At 45.7% G+C, this 16582-nt stretch overlaps 1 protein-coding gene across 4 annotated transcripts in view; it reads left to right on the top strand.

The window, feature by feature from the left end:
• Positions 1–16582, top strand: part of IGF1R (insulin like growth factor 1 receptor) — a 310241-nt gene that overhangs the window by 54431 nt on the left and 239228 nt on the right. For all 4 annotated transcript variants that reach the window (XM_032622093.1, XM_032622092.1, XM_032622091.1 and 1 more), the window contains exon 2: positions 6838–7383. In XM_032622093.1, the coding sequence (XP_032477984.1) occupies positions 6838–7383 (546 nt within the window). The remainder of the gene's footprint in view (positions 1–6837; positions 7384–16582) is intronic.

Here is a 16582-nt window from a genome sequence, read left to right as displayed (position 1 = left end):
CTAAGAGTTTGATAGTTTCTGGCCTTACATTTAGGTCTTTAATCCATTTTGAGCTTATTTTTGTGTATGGTGTTAGGGAGTGATCTAATCTCATACTTTTACATGTACCTGTCCAGTTTTCCCAGCACCATTTATTGAAGAGGCTGTCCTTTCTCCACTGTACATTCCTGCCTCCTTTATCAAAGATAAGGTGTCCATATGTGCGTGGGTTTATCTCTGGGCTTTCTATCCTGTACCACTGATCTATCTTTCTGTTTTTGTGCCAGTACCATACTGTCTTGATTACTGTTGCTTTGTAATATAGTCTGAAGTCAGGGAGCCTTATTCCTCCAGCTCCTTTTTTCGTTCTCAAGATTGCTTTGGCTATTCGGGGTCTTTTGTGTTTCCATACAAATTGCGAAATTTTTTGTTCTAGTTCTGTGAAAAATGCCAGTGGTAGTTTGATAGGGATTGCATTGAATCTGTAGATTGCTTTGGGTAGTAGAGTCATTTTCACAATGTTGATTCTTCCCATCCAAGAACATGGTATATCTCTCCATCTATTTGTATCATCTTTAATTTCTTTCATCAGTGTCTTATAATTTTCTGCATACAGGTCTTTCGTATCCTTAGGTAGGTTTATTCCTAGATATTTTATTCTTTTTGTTGCAATGGTAAATGGGAGTGTTTTCTTGATTTCACTTTCAGATTTTTCATCATTAGTATATAGGAATGCCAGAGATTTCTGTGCATTAATTTTGTATCCTGCTACTTTACCAAATTCATTGATTAGCTCTAGTAGTTTTCTGGTAGCATCTTTAGGATTCTCTATGTATAGTATCATGTCATCTGCAAACAGTGACAGCTTTACTTCTTCTTTTCCGATTTGGATTCCTTTTATTTCCTTTTCTTCTCTGATTGCTGTGGCTAAAACTTCCAAAACTATGTTGAATAAGAGTGGTGAGAGTGGGCAACCTTGTCTTGTTCCTGATCTTAGTGGAAATGCTTTCAGTTTTTCACCATTGAGGATGATGTTTGCTGTGGGCTTGTCATATATGGCTTTTATTATGTTTAGGAAAGTTCCCTCTATGCCTACTTTCTGGAGGGTTTTTATCATAAATGGGTGTTGAATTTTGTCGAAAGCTTTCTCTGCATCTATTGAGATGATCATATGGTTTTTCTCCTTCAATTTGTTAATATGGTTTATCACATTGATAGATTTGCGTATATTGAAGAATCCTTGCATTCCTGGAATAAACCCCACTTGATCATGGTGTATGATCCTTTTAATGTGCTGTTGGATTCTGTTTGCTAGTATTTTGTTGAGGATTTTTGCATCTATGTTCATCAGTGATATTGGCCTGTAGTTTTCTTTCTTTGTGACATCCTTGTCTGGTTTTGGTATCAAGGTGATGGTGGCTTCGTAGAAGGAATTTGGGAGTGTTCCTCCCTCTGCTATATTTTGGAAGAGTTTGAGAAGGATAGGTGTTAGCTCTTCTCTAAACGTTTGATAGAATTCACCTGTGAAGCCATCTGGTCCTGGGCTTTTGTTTGTTGGAAGGTTTTTAATCACAGTTTCAATTTCAGTGCTTGTGATTGGTCTGTTCATATTTTCTATTTCTTCCTGCTTCAGTCTCGGAAGGTTGAGCGTTTGTACGAATTTGTCCATTTCTTCCAGGTTGTCCATTTTATTGGCATAGAGTTGCTTCTAGTAGTCTCTCATGATCCTTTGTATTTGTGCAGTATCAGTTGTTACTTCTGCTTTTTCATTTCTAATTCTATTGATGTGAGTCTTCTCCCTTTTTTTCTTGGTGAGTCTGGCTAGTGGTTTATCAATTTTGTTTATCTTCTCAAAGAACCAGCTTTTAGTTTTGTTGATCTTAGCTACTCTTTCCTTCATTTCTTTTTCATTTGTTTCTGATCTGATCTTTATGATTTCTTTCCTCCTGCTAACTTTGGGGATTTTTTGTTCTTCTTTCGCTAATTGCTTTAGGTGTAAGGTTAGGTTGTTTATTTGAGATGTTTCTTGAGGTAGGATTGTATTGCTATAAACTTCCCTCTTAGAACTACTTTTGCTGCATCCCATAGGTTTTGAGTCATTGTGTTTTCATTGTCATTTGTCGAGGTATTTTTTGATTTCCTCTTTGATTTCTTCAGTGATGTCTTGGTTATTTAGCAGTGTATTGTTTAGCCTCCATGTGTTTGTATTTTTTACAGATTTTTTCCTGTTACTGATATGTAGTCTCATAGCGTTGTGGTCAGAAACGATACTTCATACGATTTCAATTTTCTAAATATACCAAAGCTTGATTTGTGACCCAAGATATGATCTATTCTGGAGAATGTTCCGTGAGCACTGGAGAAGAAAGTGTATGCTGTTGTTGTTGGATGGAATGTCCTATAAATGTCTGTTAAATCCATCTTGTTTAATGTACCATTTAAAGCTTGTGTTTCCTTATTTATTTTCATTTTGGATGATCTGGCCATTGGGGAAAGTGGGGTGTTAAAGTCCCCTACTATGATTGAGTTCCTGTCGATTTCCCCTTTTATGGCTGTTAGCATTTGCCTTAAGTATTAAGGTGCTCGTATATTGGGTGCATAAATATTTACAATTGTTATATCTTCTTCTTGGATTGATCCCTTGATCATTATGTAGTGTCCTTCTTTGTCTCTTCTAATAGTCTTTATTTTAAAGTCTATTTTGTCTGATATGAGAATTGCTACTCCAGCTTTCTTTTGATTTCCATTTGCATGGAATATCTTTTTCCATCCCCTCACTTTCAGTTTGTATGTGTCCCTAGGTCTGAAGTGGGTGTCTTGTAGACAGCATATATACAGGTCTTATTTTTGTATCCATTCAGCCAGTCTATGTCTTTTTGTTGGAGCATTTAATCCATTTACATTTAAGGTGGGTATCAATATGTATGTTCCTGTTGCCATTTTCTTAATTCTTTTGGATTTGTTATTGTAGGTCTTTTCCTTCTCTTGTGTTTCCTGCCTAGAGGAACATCCTTTAGGATGTTCTGTAAAACTGGTTTGGTGGTGCTGAATTCTCTTAGCTTTTGCTTCTCTGTAAAGGTTTTAATTTCTCTGTCGAATCTGAATGAGATCCTTGCTGGGTAGAGTAATGTTGGTTGTAGGTTTTACCCTTTCATCACTTTAAATATGTCCTGCCACTGCCTTCTGGCTTGCAGAGTTTCTGCTGAAAGTTCAGCTGTTAACCCTATCGGGATTCCCTTGTATGTTATTCGTTGCTTTTCCCTTGCTACTTTTAATATTTTTTCTTTGTATTTAATTTTTGATAGTTTGATTAATATGTGTCTTGGCGTGTTTCTCCTGGATTTATTGTGTGTGGGACTCTCTGTGCTTCCTGGACTTGATTGACTTTCCTTTCCCATATTAGGGAAGTTTTCAACTATAATCTCTTCAAGTGTTTTCTCAGTCCCTTTCTTTTTCTCTTCTTCTTTGGGACCCCTATAATTCGAATGTTGGTGCGTTTAATGTTGTCCTAGAAGTCTCTGAGACTGTCCTCAGTTCTTTTCATTCTTTATTCTGTTCTGCAATAGTTATTTCCACTATTTTAACTTCCAGGTCACATACCCGTTTTTCTGCATCAGTTATTGTGCTGTTGATTCCTTCTAGAGAATTTTTAATTTCATTTATTGTGTTGTTCATCCTTGTTTGCTCTTTAGTTCTTCTAGTCCTTGTTAAACGTTTCTTGTCTTTTCTCCATTCTATTTCCAAGATTTTGGATCACCTTTACTATGATTATTCTGAATTCTTTTTCAGGTAGACTGCCTATTTCCTCTTCATTTGTTAGGTCTGGTCGGTTTTTATCTTGCTCCTTCATCTGCTGTGTGTTTTTCTGTCTTCTCATTGTGCTTAACTTACTGTGTTTGGGGTCTCCTTTCTGCAGGCTGCAGGTTCATAGTTCTCGTTGTTTTTGGTGTCTGCTCCCAGTGGGTAAGGTTGGTTCAGTGGGTTGTGTAGGCTTCCTGGTGGAGGAGACTGGTGCCTGTGTTCTGGTGGATGAGGCTGGATCTTGTCTTTCTGGTGGGCAGGACCATGTCCGGTGGTGTGTTTTGGGGTGTGTATGAACTTATTATGATTTTAGGTAGCCTCTGCTAATGGGTGGGGTTGTGTTCCTGTCTTGCTAGTTGTTAGGCATAGGGTGTCCAGCACTGTAGCTTGCTGGTCATTGAATGGAGCTGGGTCTTTGCTTCAAGATGGAGATCTGTGAGAGAGCTTTCACCGTTTGTTATTATGTGGGGCTGGGAGGTCTCTGGTGAACTTGGCTCTACCACCTCAGAGGCTCAGGCCTGACAGCCGGCTGGAGCACCAAGACTGTGATTGTGGAGGCTTGGTGAATCCAAAATCTGATGTAGTAGGCCAGTAGGCCGGAGACTCTGGGAAGAGTTGCAGCCCAAACGAAGGCTGCCGGCAGAATCCCTGTCCTTGGTTTTGATAATGTCATTGGAGGCTTTGCTAAGCTATTTGATATCATGACCAGGGCAGAAGGGTAGTTGGAGTGGGTTGGAGGTAATCGGTTGGTGAAGATGCTAAGAGATGGGACTGTCCAAGAACTATGTGAAGTTTGGCTGTGAAGGGGCTGGTGTGTTGTGTATGTGACCTTATGTGAACTACTTGACTCCTCAAATCAAATTCCTCACCTTCCAGCTGGTGATGGGATTACATAACGTGAGGTACTGTTGAGAGCATCGCAGGAAATGAAGCACACTGATGCATCCAGAGCTTCCAGCACAACCTCTTGCCTGACAGTGGATGTTCTCAGAGTGCTTGTTTCTCCCGTGCTCTTCTCTGTCTGAGAGGCTTCATTTTCCCATCAGTAAAAGGAGGAAATTAGGCGAAATGAAGTTTCCAGTTCTGGGTTCTCACACGTTGCCTGCTTCTCAACCCAGGGGCTCCCCACTTCCCCCTCTCCCACTGCCTCTGTCCAGTTTCTGCCTGTGGCTGTAACCCCCACTGGATTCTCTTCCCTTTTCCCGCATCTACTCTGCTTTGATTCTGTCTTGCACTCGATCACCAGATTACTTCTCCAAAAAAAAAAAAACACAACACCTTGCTTAGCCTTCTCTCTCACCCAGGAGTCTTGAGAGGGGTCTCGTTCCTGAGATGAATGCACCCGTCCCCACCTGTGATCCTTCATGACTTGAGCTCTGCTAGACTCACTTCTTCTGCTCTCCTCTGCACCCCTGGCCATCAGATTGGCTGCCGCTTGAATGTATCTTGTTCTGCCTTTTCTCTGGCCTCTGGAATGTTATACCCAGTTTTAAATCCCACCTGTCCCTCAGGAGCTGGTGCATGTGCAGTGCCCCTTGGTGCTGTGATGCAAAGGACCATCTCTCTGCAGGAAGCTCCAAGGCTACTCCTGTCTGCCTTGCTTGGTTCCACTCACATCTAGAGTGGGCCTGCAATGTGCACATACCAACCACCTCCTGCTTCACCTGACAGTTGTTTATCACAGGTCTCAGCTCCCGCCTCCACCGCGAGCCTCCTCTGAGGTTTCTTTGCATCTCCTGCAGTGCCATGCATGTTGGGTGCTTCACACATTAACAAATTACATCAATCAGAAAACGTCACTTTGAGAAGCTTTAATGGAAGGTTTGGGAATTATTAAGTTTTAAGAGAGGATAGTAACCAAGGGTTTTTCTTTGTGTGTATGTTTAGAATTAAAAAAAAAAGTTTCCAGTATTGAGGCTGTTTTATCAAAAGCCTTTAAAATCTGCAGATGCCTTGGCCCAGCAATTCTACTTCTAGGGATTTATCCTAAGAAAACAGTTTTGAATATCTGCAGAGAATGTCCACTGCAGTGTTGTTTATGATGTGAAAATATGGAGATAACCTAAATATCCAACAATAGGGGATTGGTTTAAAAAGAAAAGAACTCACGGTGCATATTCATATCCTAGAATTACTGTCTCCTTCTTAAAATAATTATGTAGTAAGGCAATGACTTGGTAAAATGTTCATATGAAATGAAGGAAGTATGTTTGAAAACATTATATTATTGTCCGATTTCCTTTACCTTAAATTATAAAGAAAGGATAATTGGCATAGGTAGTGATATCTTTGGATGTTGGGATTACTGATGATTTTTACTATCTTTTTGCTCTGTTACCTAACCTTTCTGCAGGAAGCATACTTTCTTGATTAAGAAAACACTTTATTAAAGTTGGAATTGGATACCTCTTTCATTCATATAAATCACATATTATTATCTTGCTGCTAAGTTAGCCTTTCTGTCTACACTCATGCAGTGTTGGGGAGAGCCCAAGGCCACCTGCCCATGTCAAATGGTGGTAGGAAACATGGGAGCATGCTTCTTGGGGTCCCTGCCTTCTAGGTCACAGTGACTGTTCTCCAGTGTATACTGCATGGTGTCCTTGAGGCTGGCTGCAGGAGTGAGTCGTTGTCCCTTGGCTCCTGAGCTCTGTGTTCAGGTGCAGGGCACTGGCGCTCTGCAGCAGGGCTGGGGAATGTGTGGCCTGGCAGCTGTGCAGTCAGGCCTGGGTTGCAACCTTGACCCTCCCCTGTGCTCCTGTGCGGCCCTGGGCTTTAAGCTGTGGTTTGCACATCGGTGGGATGGGGATGGCACCTCCCGCGGCAGTGAGTGTGTTGCACAGCATCTGGCCCAGACTGGGCACTTCCCAAAGGACAGCTGGCTGCTGAGCTCCCCAGATAGCCCACCTGCAGCCACTCCTAAATGGGGTCTTATTTCTTTAATAATAATATAGGTTTCCTGGAAACTGGTCATGTTATGGGTTGGGAAATAGTTTTTAAAAAGTGGTTTCCTTGTAACTGAGACCTGTCCCGCCCTCCCCTCTTGTCTCCCTGCAGTCTGTGGGCCAGGCATCGACATCCGCAACGACTACCAGCAGCTGAAGCGGCTGGAGAACTGCACGGTGATCGAGGGCTACCTCCACATCCTGCTCATTTCCAAGGCTGAGGACTACCGCAGCTACCGCTTCCCCAAGCTCACGGTCATCACTGAGTACCTGCTGCTGTTCCGCGTGGCCGGCCTCGAGAGCCTCGGCGACCTCTTCCCCAACCTCACAGTCATCCGTGGCTGGAAGCTCTTCTACAACTACGCCCTGGTCATCTTCGAGATGACCAACCTCAAGGATATTGGGCTCTACAACCTGCGAAACATTACCCGTGGGGCCATCCGGATCGAGAAGAATGCTGACCTCTGCTACCTCTCCACGGTGGACTGGTCCCTAATCCTGGATGCTGTGTCCAATAACTACATCGTGGGGAATAAGCCCCCAAAGGAGTGCGGGGACCTGTGCCCGGGGACGATGGAGGAGAAGCCGCTGTGCGAGAAGACGACCATCAACAACGAGTACAACTACCGCTGCTGGACCACGAACCGCTGTCAGAAAAGTAAGATGAGGATATGACCGTGGCTCCCCTCCTGCTTCTCTCTACCCCCTCCCCCTCCCTCCCTCCTCTTCTGAATGCGTGGTCCCGACGGGTGGGTACGGCTGTATTGCAATTAGGATGTGGGGTCTTGAGGGGCTTCCTTTTGCATCTGGGAACTGGTAGGTGCAGGACTGTGGCCTGGCTGCAGGCCATCCCGGCTTCTGTCAGACCATTCCAGTCACACACTAGAAACCGTCACCGCACTCCTGGGCTAGAGGCTTGAGGAACTGCTGCTTTGAATTTCTGATGAGAAGGGTGACCTGGTGTGCTTGAAAGTGCCTAAGCCACGGCAGTCAGAGGCTGCATACGTATCAGCTCTTCCATCCTTTGCGTGAAAGGATGTTTTTTGGTGACGCAGGGCTTCCTTAGCGTGAGTACACCTGGAATATTGTAGAATAAAGGAAAGGTAAAGGCTAATTCACATCCTGTGAAAGTGGTGACCCGCACCCAGTCCTTGGTCCTTAGTGATGACGTTACAGTGCTTGGGCATCCTGGTTTATGATGGAGCATCCTTGGAGCACCACCCCAAGGCGGTGGGGGCAGGGGAACCCTGGACCAGTTTCTAGGAGTCCCAGGTTCAGGTCGACCTTGCAGGCTTTGTACACCCCAGGCTTCTGCTTCCTTTCTTTTCTACCTCTTTCTTGAAGAATTGTGCAAATCTTGTGAATCACTTATTGAAAGAACTTTGCAATGTGTTTACTGGTCTTCGGGGTCAGGTGGTGGTATTTGGAAGATTCTCGTTTATTCATCTGCTGTGTATGCTTATTTTCCTTTGAGTATAACTGAACTCTTACCTGATTGTGATCGATACCTTGAGCGCCGGGTTGTTGGGTATTGAAATGTGACTCTGGGCCTTTGTCTTCTTGCTTTCAGCAATGTTTAGGTCTGTTGGCCAGGAGGGTTCCCCTCACTGGTTGGAAGGCAATGTGGTAGCTATAAATAGCTGTTTAATGGTTGGCCCAGTTAGAGACCCAAGGAGCCCATGTACTGTAGCTAGTCATGAGAGCCAAGAAATCCCAAATTGGTAGGCTTGCCTAAACCGTGATGTGTGTAAAATAAACAGACCAAAGGCCAGAGCCCACAGGTAACATTGTTTCAGTTCCCTGCCAGCCAGGGTGGAAGCAGAGAAAGGATGCTTGCTTTGAAGAGCACACGCTTTCCTGCCCTCTGTCATAGGATCAGCGGGTAGGTGAACACTGGTTCGGTAAGGGAGGGATCCCACTGGCTGAAACAAGGACCTTGAAGAGCTGAGAACACCATTGGGCCACTTGGAGAATCCCTTTTGGCTAAGGTTGGGGGAAATACTGTGCTAAAGTCATATTTGTGATTGATTAAAATAGTACCCTGTCATTAGGTTACCTGCTAGTTCTGAGAAAACAACAAAAAATATTTTCAAGTAGTCTTGACATTTAAAACTTTTATTTTAAAAGAAAAAGCCATCATCAAAGGAGGTGTTATGTGTCGTGGAAAGATGTTGGATGTGGTATAAGAGGCCCGGGTGACCGTGGACCAGCCAGCCATTCTGGGCTGTAGTTGGACATGTTTAGAATGTTCCATTGGGCAGCCCCATATTATTCCTTAGTGGTGATCACGTGTGTGTGCAAAACTGATTTGAAAACTCATAAGGTCTGTACAAAAGGGAGGTGTTACATAAAAAGTCGTTAGCTGGGCACTTGTTCAGTGATTCAGTCGGTATATTTAGGTCTCACTATGGACTTTGGGCTGTTTCTGGCCAGCTGCTTGTTGAAGAAGCCTGGAGCAGGGGCGAGGCATGAGTTCTGGGCCCAAGTCTAGTAGCCGTGACTAGAAATGAGCAAGTAATTTAAACTTGGCTTGGCCCTCAGTTTCTTCATCTGCAAAATGGGATAGCCCCTTGCCTTCTCCATAGGGCTGTTGGAAGATTAGAAAGAGAAAGAGGAAGAGCTCCATGAGAAAGGACCAGGAGATGGAAATGGGGCCTTGGTGCTTCTACAACTGATGCTGATGGGCCTGCTGGCCAGACACCCTCTCCTCCAAGGCCACACCCTGCAGCCTTCTCCCAAGCCAGTGTCTCAGGCCTCCTGATGTTTTTCTGTGATTTCACAATGGAGTATTTATTTAAAATTAATAACAGCATTCAGGGAAATTGTCTTCCCTTCAGCTTGTCCTGAAAACTCAAGCGTTGGCAGGTTTCTTGGAGATTTTCTAGTTGAATCAGAACTCTTTCCCTTTGCAAAGATTCCCTTCTGACCTGCTCTGTCCTGTGGAGTAGCCACTAGCCCCACGTCTTGTCGCTGTGGCCTATCCGAATTGAGATATTTTTAAGTGTAAAATACACAGTGGATTTCAAAGTGTAGTATGGGGGAAAGAAAGTAAGATATTTCCTTAGTATTTTGCATATTGATTACATGTTAAAAATGATGCTTTAGACATATGAGATGAAGTAAAATATATTCCTATAATTTCAGCTGTTTCTTTTTACTTTTTAATATGGCTCCTAGAAAATTTGAAATTGCAGATGTAGTTCGCATTCTAATTCTTTTGGAGAATGCTGCTTTAGATCATGCCGTCAAAGGCCCTGGGTTCTTGCCCGCATCATCTCTCTGGCTGAGCACTGCAGTGCTGTGGTGCTCCACAGCTCTCCAGCCAGAGTGCTTAGGGACGATTCAAGGAGCCAGGTGGAGGGCATTGAGTCCAAACAGAATGTCTGCCTTGGGGTCCACATTAGTCTTAAGATGGCCAATTTAAAAGATTTAAGCATAGAAGAATCCCATTCTATTATTCGTCCCAGGGCTGGCTACAGACGGAAGGGGAACATCTGGAGAGATATGTCCAGTCAAGGATATGTGTGACATTTTTGACATAACGGAGAAACACTCAGTTATGCAGTGCTGATAGGCAGTTTTCACCTGACGCTCTCCTTTAAACTCCCTCTGTAGATCCTGACTCTGTGGTGGCAGGCAACTTTGTCGACAGCCCCGTTAAGGAAATTACTGTGCTGTGGGTTCTCTGCCCGCTTCTGTATTTCTCTGTTGTCTTACAGTTTTGAGGGGTGGTTTTATGCAGGCTTGAGTTATTCATTCCTAGAAAGTGATTGACCCTTAGAAAAATGGAGTATGGCTTTTTCCTTTCCATGACAGTGTAACTGGTGCCCCCTGAGATGCGACACCGTTGACTCCTTCATCCCTGCCTGCCAGCGTCACTGATTCTCCTCCTACCTGTGCAGCTGTCTCTTTTCTGGCTCCTCGTCCAGTCTTTAATAGCTGTTTTCCAGAGTAACATCCTGGGCCTTCTCTCCACTGTCCTGTTCCCCCAGAATATCTCACCCACTGCTTCAGCATCCTCCCATCTGCATCTGGCTTCCAAATACCATCTCCAGCTCTGACCTCTGTGTGAGCTCTCGACCCCGTCTGCTGTCATGACTGGACCCCCATGGGCGTTTCAGCATCTGGTGGTCTTCTCTGGCTCCTCACTTATAGCCCAGGGTTTTCCTTGTTTCCACTCCTGTGGATAGTGTTCTTGTTCTCTGAGCTCCCACGTCAGACACTTGGGTACCATCTGGACGCCTCCTTCTCCAACCAGACACCAAGCCCTTTCCATCTGAAATGTTTCCCTAGTCTGCCTTCCTCTGCTCTCCCCGTGTTCGGTGACACGGCCTCTCCCCAGCCTTCCTGCCTCTCTGTCTCGGCCCAGTGACCTTCCCCACACGCATGCTGACCGAGAGGCTCCTGTCCCTAAAATCCTGTAGAGGAGCCTGTGAAACCCCATGAAGCGGGCTGTGCACCTGGCCTTGTGCCTTCAGGTCCTTGACCGCGGTGGTGTTCTCCCCCACTGACCAGCTGGCCGCCCGCTGCTGGAGGACTGCAGGGCTTTGTGGACTCCGGTGAGCCCTTCCTAAAGAGGAGAAGCCTGTCTGTGGTGCTGAGTAAATTCTGGGCGTATCTTCCAACGCTTGGTCAGCGTGGCTGTCCCCCCAGGGGTGAGCACGCACCTGCTTTGTGAAAGATTGATTGTCAGGAAAATACATTTTCACCCTTGTGCAGAGAAGGGTGTGGAGTAACAGTCCTCAGTGAGCCAAAAGCCTCGAGGATTATGAAATGCGGATGTTTCCTGTGTAATTTTCATGGTCGTTGCTCCCAGGGAGTCACTCAGACTGTCCCCAGCTCATAACTGGCTGGGAGGGTCAACCGTGGGTGGGAGCTCTTCTCTCCCCTGCCCTGGTCAGAATGATTCAAAGCCAAAGATGATGGAGAAGGGTGGGAACCATCTTGAAAGTTGAAGCTTGGCCTGGGGTGCTGTTCATTTATTCGCTGGAGGTCGGCCACGTCCACGGAGGGAATGGGGTGGACCTTCTCTGGGCACCTGTGCTTCTTTCCCCGCCCAGTGCGTTGCCTAACTGTGTGTGGTGTTTGCTTGCGTTGGGGCTTTCTGGTACCTGATTTCAGGTATTACACCCCCCTCACCAAAAAAAAATCAAAAAACTTACTGCTGAGGTTAGTCTCCAAGTACTTTTTAACCCGTCAGGGTGAACAGCTTGTGGTCCACTCGGATCACTATGTTGCCTGTGAGCAGGCCTGGTCTTTGCCAGGCAATCCACCAAGCCTGCAAGCCTGGCCGTGTTGGAAGTTGGCTTCGCTGGTGGTGCAGCCTTACTGCAATTAAAAAGGTATTGACTGGGAACAGCTGTCCCGGAGCTTGTTGCATTTCCTACTGCCTTCGAGATGAGAAACCAGGAAAATAGCAGAGTGGAGCCTTCAGGTGACAAGGCAGGAAATGGCTCCCTTTATTGACAAAAGGAACACATTATACTGCCGTCTCACTGAAGGGGTCAGGGACTTCAAATGAAGGCAGGTGGTGTAAAAAAGGTAATTCTACGTGTTTTTCCCCCAAACATGGTCTTCTGTTTTTGTTTATCGGACACTCCTCACAAGGGTGGTATTGGTGTGTGGGGCGGAATTGCACCCCTTCCTCATTTGCTTACAGGTTGATATGTCAGGCCCGCCAGGTAAAAGTGGGGGGCTTGTTTAAGTTTTTGTAAATCACCTACTGCATTGAGATGAGGTGGGGAGACAGTTTCTCTGCCCTGAGACCCCATGCATTATTTCATCCTAACACTTCTGGCTAATTCTTCTTCTTTTCTTCTTTTTCTTCTTTTAAGCTTCTTGTGAGGGAGATTTCCCTCTGTGAAATACCGTGTAGTCTCTTGCCACCATGGACCAGGGTAGGGGCCTGCGTGTCCGCGTGGGGCAGAGGGAGGCCTGAGCATCCGGGAGGAAGGGGCAGACCGTCCAGAGGGCTCCGGCCTGTGTGTAGCTCGGAGCTGGTCTCTCTCCCCCTGGAAGGCCCCTGCTCTGGTTGGCTGCTCCCAGTGTGGGGGTTTCTTTATTTAGAAGGGGGTCACATGCCCCTGGGCCTTACTTCTCTGCCTTCTATAGTCACGCATAAAGGTAGCATTCTCTTCTCCCTGACTGGTGACCCTGTTACCAAGATGGAGAGGCACTTTGTGCCCCTGTGTCTCCTGGACCCTCTTAGCTGACCCCGCCTCTTAGTTCCCGTGCCTTGTCATTGAAAGGCTTCATTCTCGGCTAAGTGTCACCTAATTAAGGTGTCACTCTCGTGCGCTCCCTTCAGAAGTTTGTTTTTTAATAGGGATCTCATCTCAGAGATTAAAAAGCTTTCAGAATAAGTCTCCTAGGGTGATTTCTGCAATTCTAGGTGTTTGGAAAATATTCTGGACTCCCTTCCCATCTCATCAGTTAAGCCTACTTGTAAGGCCATTCTGGTTTCTTCCTACTCCTAAAAAGCCTCTTTCTTTTGTTGCGTTAATATTTCTATCTTGCTTTCCTTGTGTGTGTGCCAGCGTGACATTCTCTGCTAGAGTGGGGATGACGTGGAACGTGTGGGCCCGTGGCTAATCCTGTCCTGGACTGCGTTGCTCAACTTGAGTGCATAGGGTGGCTTGGGACTTAGGTTTGGCTTGCAGTGGAGCTGGGAGCCATGACTTGGAAACACGACTCCTTCTAGCACATGGTGTGACTCCGGGACTCAGGCAGCATGAGGTGGGGTCTCTGACACCATCCTGGGATGGAGTGCCCCCCTGACTTGGAGGAAGCAAGAGACAGCCAAGGTGTTCCAGGAACGCTGGGGGCAGGAGATGGAATCTCTGTCTGCAACACACAGGATACAGAATAGGCATCTGTTTATCACTGTGCCTAACTTCGGAATCTGGACTTAAGACATGTACAGACCTTTTATGTGGAAGAAGGAACCCCAGGTGGAAATCCAAAAGCTAGACCATTCTGGGTTCTGCCACTGGCTAACACATGTGAGCTGGACATTGTCATGAGAGCTGGGGTTTTGTCTAGTTCCTGACAGGCCTGTCTTCTCAGTCTCTGGAGGAATAGCTCCCTGCAGAGCCCTCGTAGCTGTGTGAGCTGCCCTGCAGGAGGAGGCGAGGGCTAAGCGCTTCTTAGAGCTTGGGGGAGACAGCTGCCATCTCAGGTCAGGGAGTGATGGGGGCTTCTGGGGCCTGTGTAGGCAGGGAAGAGTGTCCAGGGAAGATTGTGCTCCTTCAGGATCAGCATGGCCACTCTTCTGCAGTGTTCAGGGTGTCTTGTTGCTGGCCAGGACCTCACTCCTGTTTTTCCCAGCATATGCATCCCTGACAACACTGTGGAGGCAGCAGCTACCATCACGTGCCTGCCACCTTCTACTTGACTGGTCTTCAGGCATGTTTAGGTGGCCTCACGCCTGGAAGGTGTGGGTTTCCCCTGTGGGCCATTAGGGTATTTAAGATTGAGATTTGCAAGAATATATAATTTTGTACAAAATAGGATTAAAAAAAAAAAACCTACATTCCAGTATGGACAAATGACATCATATGGCAAAGGTTTAAGAACAGTCTGTGAGGCTTCCCTGGTGGCACAGTGGTTGAGAATCTGCCTGCCAATGCAGGGGACACGGGTTTGAGCCCTGGTCTGGGAAGATCCCACATGCCGTGGAGCATCTGGACCTGTGAGCCACAACTACTGAGCCTGCGTGTCTGGAGCTTGTGCTCCACAATGGGAGAGGCCGCGATAGTGAGAGGCCCGCGCACCGCGATGAAGGGTGGCCCCCACTCGCCGCAACTAGAGAAAGCCCTCGCACAGAAACAAAGACCCAACACAGCCAAAAATAAAATAAATAAAAATTAAAAAAAAAAGGAACGGTCTGTGAATTGAGAGGATTCCATACATTAGCCTTCTGTGTTCCCAGGTGCTGGGGTGAGGCTTCCAGGACCCATCTTCCATCTCTGAAACAGGAATGAGCAGGTTTGGAATTTGTAAAGCACTGGACAGAGGGTACAGCACATAGTAGGTTCTTGGAAAATGGTAGCAGCTGCTATTATTTTTAAAAATTAAACTTAATACCTAAGAGTTGCATTCTGAGGTTATTTAAAATTCTGAGCATTAAACTGGATTGACTGTATGTTTACTGCCATGTCTTATATGGTCTTTCTCTATTGCTTTTTCTAAATTGCAAAAATTCAATTATCATAAATAGCATGGCATAGTGTAGGAGTGGTTCTTGCTAGTTTAATCCAAATTGTTCAAATTGCTGTGTCTGTCCAGATAAGCCATATCTTTAAAGAACATTCGGTGAGGTACATATGTCTATATGGGGATGCCAGTGGGGCCTCTATAGTTACGTGTAAACTCTATTTATTTGGTTATCAAACCATATGAATTTATTCCGCTTGCAGGCTTGGTGTTGGGAAGAATTAAGAATATCAACAACAAGATTCTTGTTTGATACTAACATTAAATATTATCTTTTTAAAATGTGTTTTTCGCAGAGAGCAGCAGACTGGGCACAATTTGGGGTAAAGATAACAAGGACATACATTTTTATTTGTGACAACTGCAGGTCTCACAGAGTAAAGGTAGCTAACTGCCTGCTCCCTGCCGAAGCATGTGCCTGTTTATTCTCTTCTTTGGGTAATACTAACTTGGTGTGTGTGCGTGCACGTGTGCGCGTGCATACCACTTTATTCTCCCACCCAGCCTCTTCTCCTGCTTTGGCTGTTTTATTTCCATCCTCTCACCCCCAGTGCAGGAAACAAACACTGGGTCTCTCTGTCCTCCCTTAGATCTTCCTTCCATTCAAGGGGATCAGGTGGGTGGGAAAATGCTGTGCAGGAATGTCAGGCCCTCTCCCGGAAGCCCAACTTCTATTTCAGCTCATTATCTGACAGAAATCGCTTTTTGTTTCTCTGCCGTGGTCACAAGCAACCACCGGGTCCTCTTTCCTTTCTTTGTGCCATTTTTCACGGCATCCACGTGGGATGGGAACAGAGGCAGTGTGTTTGGGGACTCTGCATTAAGACTGTGCAGACAGACCCGACCCATGTGTAGCTGCCTCCCATTTGTTTTTGCAAGTCCTAATGAAGGGACTCGGGTGAAGGCTGTGAGGTTACTGGAGCTGGTGCAGGCAGGCAGGCCGCTGAGTGCAGGGACTGAGGCTGGGCAGCCCCTGGGCCCTGATCCGTCTGTGCCCGGGGCCCCTGGGAAGCAGGGCCCAGCTGTGACGCGCCTCCATCTGCCCTTAGCAGCAGATCTATGAACCGAGGCTGCTGTTCTGGGTTTCTGGATAGATGCAAAGTGCTTGGATGGTTTTTAGCAGCTGCCAAGACTGGGGAGTAGGGCTTAGTAGTAAAAAGGGGTGAAAAAATAAAAGAAAATTAGGAAGCATAGAGCCTGCAATACAAAAAAAGCAAGATGAAGGTTGATATTATTAGAAACACTTCCTGGGCAGCCGAAGTGTTCAAATCAGGATTTATTTATTTATTTATTTTAACCCCAGAAGGTATTAGTGGTAATATGGAGACAAATGGAAACTAGTCAGATTTCCTAGGTCCAGAAAATGCAAGCTTTATTCCTGTGGTTCCCAGTGTGATGTTTTTGTCCTGATTTCTTGACCTCCGAATGGCCCCTTATGCTTTGCTAAATCGACAATGTTATTAGGGTCTTATTAGACTGTTCCTCAGATAGGTTATAGGATGTATTTTTGTTCCCTTCCTCAGGGGACTTGAAATGATTGGATTATTTTGTAATACGTTGATACTTCTTTTAGAAGCATTTGCATAACTGTGTCAAAGAAGCTTTGGAACAGGTTTTTAAGCAGTGTTGCAGGAAATGTCCCT

The sequence above is a fragment of the Phocoena sinus genome, chromosome 2, assembly GCF_008692025.1.
Source record: "Phocoena sinus isolate mPhoSin1 chromosome 2, mPhoSin1.pri, whole genome shotgun sequence".
In the NCBI taxonomy this organism is placed as follows: Eukaryota; Metazoa; Chordata; class Mammalia; order Artiodactyla; family Phocoenidae; genus Phocoena; species Phocoena sinus.
Note: the sequence above shows the minus strand (reverse complement) of the source record. Positions and strands in the feature narration are given on the sequence as shown.